General features: G+C 40.1%; 1 protein-coding gene across 4 annotated transcripts in view; it reads right to left on the bottom strand.

Annotated features, from left to right (window-relative positions):
- Positions 1 to 1,475: 1,475 nt before the first annotated feature.
- GABRA4 (gamma-aminobutyric acid type A receptor subunit alpha4) overlaps positions 1,476 to 10,206 on the bottom strand; it is a 39,415-nt gene continuing 30,684 nt past the window's right edge. For 2 of the 4 annotated variants that reach the window (XM_061346144.1, XM_061346147.1), the window contains exons 9-10: positions 2,540 to 2,954; positions 1,476 to 2,219 (exon numbers count right to left, since the gene is read on the bottom strand). In XM_061346144.1, the coding sequence (XP_061202128.1) occupies positions 2,089 to 2,219; positions 2,540 to 2,954 (546 nt within the window). In that variant the 3' untranslated portion in view covers positions 1,476 to 2,088. Of the gene's footprint in view, positions 2,220 to 2,307; positions 2,955 to 4,498; positions 4,760 to 10,206 lie in introns of those variants that run through there. The other 2 variants (XM_061346145.1, XM_061346148.1) reach the window with 2 other exon arrangements.

Below are 10,206 nucleotides of genomic sequence, written 5' to 3'. Positions count from 1 at the left end.
AAGGATGAGACAGCTATTTCTAGTGAGTTGTTTGAAGCTCTGCCTGACAGAAAGCACACTTGGTTTTTAGCATAGAGGAAAACAGAGTAATTTCAGTAACTTATGGTGCAAACACTAGGTTCGAAACACAGCAGGCCATCATTCTTCATACTAGAAATATTATCTCACTTGTGCAATTATGATCAATAATTGCAGAGAAGTAGCTTCGTTTCTTCTGGCTCAACAAAATAAACAAACAATCTCTTGTATACTATCTTCTATTCTGACAATCTGAAATAATGCGATCAAATCAGGGAAGAAGCCGCTATAGCAACCAGAGATACAGCCAAAGATGCAAACTACTGCAATTAGACACCTTGCGCAGGTGCTCCATTTTCAGTTCGGTGCTATGGCACATGTAATGGTTTTCTGAAGAATGTTGTAATCACAGACTTCTTCTAGATGTAAAACACAAAAAGGAATGGACCATACCTGGCCTTCTGAGAGCATTATTTAAGTGAAGAACAGGCTAAGGTAACAGCTTATACCACTATATCATAATAAAGTCATCTAAAACATTCCCACATCCCTATCATTCTACCATTGACAGCCCAATGCTATACATGAAATAGCAGCCTGGGATCCATACTACATGCTGTAGTCTTGCAGTGTCTCAGGTCGTGCAAGTTAAATGTCATATTCTCAGCCATAAACTGCCTAAAAGGTTTGAAGAGACAGAAAGAGGCACAACAATACAGTCATAATTTCACCATTACAGAGTCTTTTTACTCTGATTCTTCTCCCAACACAGTCTAGGGCAGTCTCATGCATGCCCTCAAGTGTCCCAGATTCTTATGGCCTCCATCAGTCACTTTATTATTACCTCAGCACAAAAATCACTCAACACTTACCTGATCTGCCCCCAACATAAAACTTTGACCATAGGCCACCAATCTGCTATTCCAGTCAACTGAAGCCAAGGATTAGCCCAGACCCTTTGAAGGCACAGCCAAATCACAGCTGAGAATTTGGCCTTTGATTTTTACATGTCACTTGCACAGAAACACTAACCACTTGCCTAACCAGACGGATCTGTACAAACATTTTCAGGTTTATTCCCAGCATATCTTCCACCCATTCTCATGAAAAGAACGTTTCTAATTAAGATTTCTATCAGGTTTAAACAATTCAATTCTTTAATAAAAGTTGCCTGCCTGCATATTGCAATTTGAGCCACTAAGAAAAGAACTTATCTATGCCACAGTTTGAGAGAAACAAATGGATCATAAACTTTGTATTCCTCAGGCTCCATCTAAAACCTTTATTTTCATATTTATGTCACAGCATTCCTTCACAAAAAAAGGTGTCTCTCATTCACTCATAGATGTGCCATAGCCACACTCATCAAAGCACAGGAAAATTTGTTTTGCTCAATTTTGAAGCCATTTTTATAAACTGTGTTGAAAATGTAACACAAATGTATATGAAGTGGGGGGTGGGGGGAGTGAGGGGAGGAATATGTGTTCAAAGGAAATCAGAGGAATGTGATTGAAACATAGGGAGGGGGGTGTGATCCTAAACCCCAAAGCATCCAAAGATAGAACAAAAATTTCAAATAAAAAGTTGAAGACTGTGGGCCTGGTCCTCATCTACCACAACTGATGTAATTTAGGAATAAAGCTACTCAAGCTGGTCAACAAGGTCAAAAAAAGAATCAACACTTAAGATTACCTTACCAAACCAAAACCTCCAATTTTGAAAATTACATTAGATTTCAGATTTTACAAGGTTCACTCATTCTTATTTTGGAGTGAGAATTTCCCAGGTTGCAATGCAAAATAATGCTTAGTAAAAATATATGGAGCTCTACAACTCCTTTGCATAACTTTTCTGGAGTTGCACTCTCCCAGGCTGGACTCTCTTTTCTTTTTCCACTGTTCATTTTCTTCCCCCCATTCTGCCAATTTAAATCTAGCAGGGAAAGTCCTTTTTCTATCAAGCACTGTCAAAATATTCAGGACATGGACCTTGCACTCCAAGAATGCAATGCTCTGTCCAGACAGCAGTGCTGGGTGCCTCAGGGATCTGAAATAATCAACATGCATATTCCTAGCAGTCAAGATGTGTTCCACTGCACAGCTGTGCACCTCTACCTTTGATTTGTTTCGGGTGCATGTTCCTCCCAAAGGCAAGTTCTGTGTAGCCAGGGTAGTCTGAAGAAAGTGATGGTTCACTGCTAGCTGAAGGGAGGAAGATAAATCTGTTACCCATTACCCTGGTAGGAGTCAACTAATTATCCCCAATAACTCCAGCCTTTACAATGGGAAAGTAGCACACAGCTTTTATAAATAAGAATCATTGACCTTTTTTTAATAGTTTCAAAAGAAGAAACTCTGCATCAAATGTGAGTATAATTTAGGAACTACTACATAGCAGCAAAACTACATTAGACTTTCCGATTTTTCCATGGTATCCTTGGATAGATACACCACCCAGTAGACCATGTTAAATGCTCCAAAGGTAACAGGAAATAAAATGCGTGCATATTTGTCTATCTTACTCGTGCCAGAATGAGAGGCGGGGGGAGCAGGTGGTGTGACAGCAGATGGCTTTGCAGATCCTCCTAACATGTTAGGAGTGGTGGTCTGAATCTGCTCCAGTCTAGATCCAAGCAGGCGCTGAATGGAAGGGGATCCAGCTGTGGCATGCTGGGATACAAATCCAGTTAAAATTGGGGTAGAAGGAGGAGCTGGAGGGGTAGCTCTTGCAGAAGATAATGTCTCTGATGCATTGATTCGTGTGAAAGGGTTGGGACTTGATGCAGAAAGGGAATGGGGTGTAATGTCAGAAGACCCCTGAGCTACAGAGGGAGGCTGGATGGAGCTATGCCTTGTGTCAATTCGGCTCCTACCATCAGCTTCGGACTGTACTGTGGCATTTGTTCTTTTCCTCACATTTGAGTTGGCATCTGTACTCTGCAAAGTTAAAAAAACCCTAGTCATTCTTAAAATAAACACACAGAATCAATGGAAACTTTATAATCAAGCACTATCAGAGTAATACAAATATAACCAGTAGCTCCATCCTGAAGGCACAAAGATACCACGTGCTCATGAAAATAGATTTATTAGCATATAAAGTGATAAACAAGAGTTCTTTTTACCTGTGGCTGGAATACCAGGGTGAACACACCTGATGCATCATATTCCATGTGATGTGGTACCTATGTAAATTCAGTATCATGAAGCTAAGGACTCTTGGATTTCCAGAGTCCAAGTTTTTTTTATTTTCAGGCTTATGCTCAAAACAAAATTCTCTGATGTTTACCTATTTTCTCATGATATAAAAACATTCTAGAGGCAACTTACCACCATGATGGTTTAGTTATGGCTTATATCTCCAGAAAAGTAACTACCATATATAAGGAACTCTAGCCTGTCTTCTACAGTAGGTGCTATTAAAATGCAAGTATTTCTAAAACCAAGTCACCACATTGCAGCTCTTTCAGAAATAAAGACAGTGCTTTTTCACATCAAACATAGGCAATAAATTCTCCAGCTGTAATTGAACTAGTGAATAAACCAGTCTTTCATCAACTACTCCTTTCCATTAATTAAACTAAGAAAAGTGGTAAATTCTCCATCACTTGATGTCTTTAGGCAAGTCTGGATGTCTTCTGAAATACATACTTAAGCCAAATAGTACTTATTAGGCTGGATGAGAAACTGAAAGACAGATAAATAAGTACAGATGGAAAATCTAGCAGACTTTAATATTTTATTGACTTCTGAGAGTGGGACTCAGGCTTTGCCATTCTTCTCTGTATCTAAGAAGAAACCTAACATCTCTTGAATCTCCTTTTGGAAGGGTACCTGAAGAACACTCTTTTGAACCTTCAGCCCTGCACCTAAAATATTATATAAAACTTATTATATTTTAAATATAATACTTGAATATATTTTGTGCAAAGACTCACTGCTTTCCAAAAGACAAAGATATAATGCAGATAGAGTACTCTCCAGGTTTCAGCTTTAACCATGACAGGAACATATACACAATAGCAGCAGTACCAGTCTAAATACAGGGAGAACCAAATAACCACTTGCTATAGATAAAAAATAAAATAAAATAAAATCATGTTTTGCACCTCTCTAATAATACTGTTCACAATTATCACTCTATAACACAAATACTGTGCCTTTGGCTCCCATTTCTTTCACCCACCCCTACCAGAGAACCCTGCCAAGGCTCACAGCACAAGGAAAAGGGAAAGGAAGCGGGCAATGATTTATTTTCCCTCCTTCATTCAACAGAAATTCTCTCCAGCTAAGTGCCAGAACAGTAATGGAGAACAACCCAGGTGTTACTCAAGGTACAAACACCATGAGAAGTGAGTAGTGAGAAGAGTAACAATCTGGGAGGGCTGTTTGCTGCATCAGTTGTGCTTAGCTGCTTTGATCAAAGAAACAGAGAGACGGAGCTGAGAAAAAAAAATGAAAAAAAAAAAAGATTTAAAAAAAAAAAAATCAAATCACTTGACATCTCCAGTACTCCTACCATGGCCAGAATGCGGTCCCAAATCCTGTTAATTGCAGTACAAATCAGTCATTGGCAATACTGCTGGCCTGAATTTATCTGAAGCTGTCATAGCTATATGCCAGTTCATGGCTGATGTACTTGCTAGCTCATGGTTGATAGATCAAAGAATCCCTCTTAAGTTTCACTTAGCTTTCCTTCTTGCATAGAAGTATGTCAATCCCTTTTATTTATTTTTCTGCATCTGCAATCCAAAGAAGCAGAGGACTGGAATAAATGCCAGAGGAAACTGGATTTCCTGAAAGAAACACTAATTGTACTGTCTGAAAGAGATGCCTGAGTCATTCTTTGGGAAGTGCAGAAGCACACACAGGTGTGCAATTTGGATACTTTCACACTAGTGATGTTCCACACTAGGTTTCAAAACAGCTAAATTGAAATTATAAAGCACAATCAGAACAGGAGTGCATTTACTAGAGACTTGGTAACACCTAGCAGACTATCACGTTACTTGAAGGCTTGCAAAGCTAAGCATGTGCAAGTCATTAACGTTCACTGTCCAAAACAATAGTTCCGTTCTACAGAGAAGCTGGCACTAGAGTCATTGACAGGAGGAGAGTTTTACCTTCTATGTGCAGCTCCTTGTTCAACTGGCTTTGCTCAGGTGAGATTCTCCCATCATAAAGTTCTCAAGCAGTGCCTGGTGAGCAAAAGTCCTTGGGCTGGGACAGGGGTTGCAAAGTAGATCTGCACTGGAACTAAGACATGTCTCGCTTCCCTCCTGGTCCCTGCCTACGTTAGACATGTAGCAGTGCCATTGCAGAAAAGTACCACACCTTGAGACACTCCAAGCCTATCCATAAAAGAGTGGTCCCAAGAGTAGAACAGAGAACTGAATGCAGTTCTCAGAGGCACCAATTTAATGCTCCTGCTCACTTGTACTGCGACCTGTTTTCAACAATCATCTCAGTGCATCATCAGCCACAGACACTGGTAAGACAGACAGGTAACAGCCATGCTCATTCTCTCATCACAGTCATCTCCATTTCTTTAGTGGGAACTTTTTTTCCATTGATAAGTTTGCATAACATTTCCTCTTCCCCCCACTTCAGCTGTCATCTAAGTGCCCAAATGGGACCTATTGCTATATTTTATCCACTAGTGCTATCCCATTACAGTGCTTATTCTAAAATAAAATTGTATATATATATACACTCATAAACATATATATCACATCAAACGGTCAAAACGTATAGCTGTCTAAAACTCTACATGGCATTCTCTTTCTTGCCACTGATACACAAAGCTTCCAATATTTCAGGAACCTTAAGATTAGAGAGAAACCCAGTTTCCTTGTAAGTATTACAATGTACACATAAAGCCCAAAGAGATAACACAACATACCACTGCACAACATGCCTTAAAAATATGGGTACTTACTTTTTTAACTCTTTTGAAACCACCTTTCATGCGCTCAAAACATGGAAATTAGAAATGTTATTTCCAATGTGGTCTACAGAGAACATATCACTGCAACCTGTTTTTTTCTTGCATAATGTAATTGACATAGCTTGGTTTTGTGTTCTTGAACTGAACCTTGTCCTTGAAACATACTGAAATATATAACACTGGAAAAACCACATTCCATACAGAGATGCTACATTACGCATAGAAAGACAGGAGCTTTGGCCAGTGCTAGAGTAACCCTGTTTACCATAAATACTCACTCTAACAGTGCTGGGAGCAACTTTAATATTGGAGATAGAAAATCTCCTGGGTCAGTATTCAGTTTCAATACCTTACACATTCCACAAGGCCCTGTCTAAGGGGAACACATTCAAACTCCCATCCCCAGTAAGTTTTGCAGAATCAGCATGTCGCAGCACAACAAGAGGCAGTCAGCCTGCCTCACTGCTTCCTTTTTTAACACGGCAGCTGTACTGTTCCCACTGTGAAGGGTGAGCACCCAGCTCTGTGCCCTGTCAACGCTGAGCAGAATGCACCCTCACTGCCAGGACGGCCTCTCCAGCACATTGCCCACCACCTTCCCTCATATAGCCTTTTCTTGCTCTTGCCTTATTCAAGCCTATATCATGACAACAGCTCACTCTCTGCCTTCAGGGGTCTCCCTTTTTAGGTTTGTCCAGTGGAAAAGTTTCTAGCAAGAATTTTTGTCGGTGGTTGTATTCATACAATCCCTATATATTCCTCTATTCCTCTGTTATAAAGATAACTAATTTCTTCCTACATTAGTCTATTCCTTCTCTGTATTAATGCTATTGCACAATTCTACATCATCTGAAGATCAGTGCCAAGGTCACTAACAAAAAATATTAAACAAGTCTGATTCCACGACCAAGCCTTAATAAACCAAATTCTATTGATATTAGCAAACATCAGGTTCAACAGTACATTGCAAAACATAACATTGTTTGTAATAAGTAAAACATTCCACAAGCATTTCAGCAATGCTGCATACCCCTAGTAAAAGGTTATTGTGATAATGGCAATCCGACCAACAAAATTATATACATATGTAAAGCACTTGCAGCCTCACAGAATTATTTTACTTAGGCTTTTTAAAACAGCAAGAAACACAAACCTACTGTCTATCAGTAGCTTTTAGTTTGGAGGCACTGTATTGGGTTTGTGTGGCAAAGTTTTGGTAGCAGGGGGGTACAGGGGTGGCTTCTGTGAGAAGCTTCTAGAAGCTTCCCCTGTGTCCAATAGAGCCAATGCCAGCTGGCTACAAGACAGACGCACTGCTGGCCAAAGCTGTGCCCATCAGCGACAGTGGCAGTACCTCTGGGATAATGTATTTAAAATGGGGAAAAAATTACTGCACAAGAGCAATTTCAGTCAGGTAGAGGAGTGAGAATGTGTGAGAGAAACAGCTCTGCAGACACCAAGGTCAGTGCAGGAGGGGAGGAGGTGCTGCAGGCACTGGAGCAGATGCAACCCGTGGTGCAGACCATGGTGAGTCAGGCTGTGCCCCTGCAGCCATGGAGGTCCATGGTGGAGCAGAAACCCACCTGCAGCCCATCAGAACCCTATGCCAGAGCAAGGGGATACCCAAAGAAAGCTGTAACCTTATCAGAAGCCCACACTGGCACAGATTTGCTGCAGGACTTGCAACACCACAGAGGACCCACGCTGGAGCAGTCTGTTGCTAAAGGACTGCACCCCGTGGGAGGGATCCCATGCTGGAGCAGGGAAAGAATGTAAGGAGTCCTCCTCCTGAGGAGGACAAGATAATGTGTGATGAACTGAACAGCCCCATTCCCCATCCCCCTGCATTGCTGGCAGGTAGGAGATAGAGAATTCAGGAGTAAAGTTAAGCCTGGGAAGAAGGGAGGGGTGGGGGAAGGTGTTTTAAGATTTGCTTTTATTTGTCTCACTGCCCTGCTCTGATTTGATTTGTAATAAATTAAACTAATTTCCCCAAGTTGAGACTGTTTTGCCCATGATGGTAATTGGTGACTGATCTCGCTCTGTACTTATCTTGACTCATAAGCTTTTCAGTATATTTTCTCTCCCCTGTCCAACTGAGGAGGGGAGTGACAGAGTGGCTTTGGTGGGCTCCTGGCATCCAGCCAGCATCAACCCGCCATAAGCACAAAACCAAGAAATAAAACATTAAAATCAAGTGGAAGTCAAATTATAGTGCAACCCAAGAAATGAAGAGATTATCCAACTAAAGATTCTTTTCTGAGTACAAGTCAGGAAACCATTTAATTATTCTGAGCCGACAGAGAGCTGCTGTGCTAGTCCAGATGGGACTCCACAGGAAGTACTGAGTCCATGTTTTTTACATTCTCACTCTAGACTGAGAAAGAATCTGATTTTCTGGAGGCATTTCAGTGAGATTTTTGGGAGACATTTAGAATGGTGTAGCTCAGGAATGCAAAATGGGAGCCTGGAAGCTACCGTAAAATGCAGCATATTCCAGCATGCAATGCCAGCCTTAATATATTTGGTAAAGATTGCCTTCTATAAATACAACAACTTGCTGCTTACGTAAATGACGCCTCACCCTTCCTTTGAAATATCTATCATTCTGACTTGGTCCAACCAACTCCACACTTCACAACCGTACGAAACCAGAAGCTGCAAGTACTTTTCTTTGCTCTACCCTCCTTCAAGTGGAAACCTTGCTATTCATTCAGTTAGGAGACTTCAGCCTCTGAACCTTAACTGGCAGAAATACTATGGATAAAGGTTTCAAAATCCTGGGCAATCTGATGGCACAATTCCTGTCCATGCACAGACAAAGTTCTCAAGAGCTCTGATAATAATTTAAGAATATATTTTTTGCTTTAATTGTAGGACATCATCAGATAAGCTCTGTGGTTGGCTGGGATATATTAATGTCAAGAATGTACAGCACGGATCTCCTAATTGATTTTTAACAGCCAAAATTTGCAACAGTGAAAGTTAAGTTTCAGCCTCCATGGGATCTCAAACATTTATCACCAAGGTTTGGGGACATTAAAAGGTACAATATGCCAGAGGTAGGTAGGTGACTGCACTAAGAAAGCCAATGAATTGACCAAACATAGAGAAATGCAGGCTCCAGTCTTTTTCAGAAGAGATTGATAATCTTTCCTTCTTTCTATCCAAATTAATATTTCATTAGTCCATCTAACTAAAAACAAAACCAGAACAAAACAAAACTCAAAAGTGAGTACAAGACATTTAGAAAGCTCTCATCCTGTGCACACTTTACTACGGAGGCAGAGGGGGGCATAAGATAGGAGGTTCAAATTCTGTCAGATAAATTCCATCATACAGCACGCCCTATACAAAATAGCTTTTGAAATATTTACTGTATTACAAGGCATAGAGATCATTGTTAATTTTTGCATGGGTTTTAGCTTTAGAAGAACTGAAATAGGGAAATATACATTCAGTACAAATTCTCCTAATTTAAAAGTCATGATGAACGATGCCCTTTTGCTAGTCCCAGAGCAGAATGTCCACTTTATTTGGCATGCAGATAGGATAACTAAACCAAATTCTTTGCAGGCATGTGTAAGATATAGTAATTAATGATGTAGCCTTCCCTTGATAAATGGGTTCACTTTTGCAATTGACCATGTGCAACTGACCATGAATAATACAATGAACAATGATGTTAGCATACTTCAGGATAAATCTACATGATTTATTGTCAAATACTGTGGCAGATTTGTGAAGCAAGTCTGATGGTCAACTTCTGTGACAAAATGTACAGAACAGAAAAGCCCCTACAATTAATCTATTGCCAAAAATCAATTTATAGGTCATATGCTTTTCCATTTAAGCTCAACTTTGATAGATACAGCTGTTTACTACTGCACTAAAGTGATGCACAAATATGATTCAATCTAAACTTTTCAGTATTTAACAAGGTTTGCACACTATAAACAGCTGCTCACATAATGTGGAAATTCTGAAACTTTCTATAAGCCTATATGAGCCTTGACTTGAGAAAAAAAAAATAAAGAACTGGATTGTTTTGTATGTATTACCAGTTTTTGACAAGCAAGCCAATTTTGCACTTCAATGAAGTCAAGATTGCAAATTTAGCATGAACTGAAGTAGCGTGCAGCAGCTGAGCTGAGATTCATGGGAAGGGGATCATCAGCACAGCAATATACAATACTGAATTTACAAAGTCAGTCATCTTGTTACAGAACAGAGAGCTGGCAA

The sequence above is a fragment of the Neopsephotus bourkii genome, unplaced genomic scaffold (assembly GCF_033783945.1).
Source record: "Neopsephotus bourkii isolate Nb327-2 ecotype Australia unplaced genomic scaffold, CSIRO-AGI_Nbou_v1 NB_259, whole genome shotgun sequence".
In the NCBI taxonomy this organism is placed as follows: Eukaryota; Metazoa; Chordata; class Aves; order Psittaciformes; family Psittacidae; genus Neopsephotus; species Neopsephotus bourkii.
This window is presented reverse-complemented; position numbering and strand designations above follow the sequence as displayed.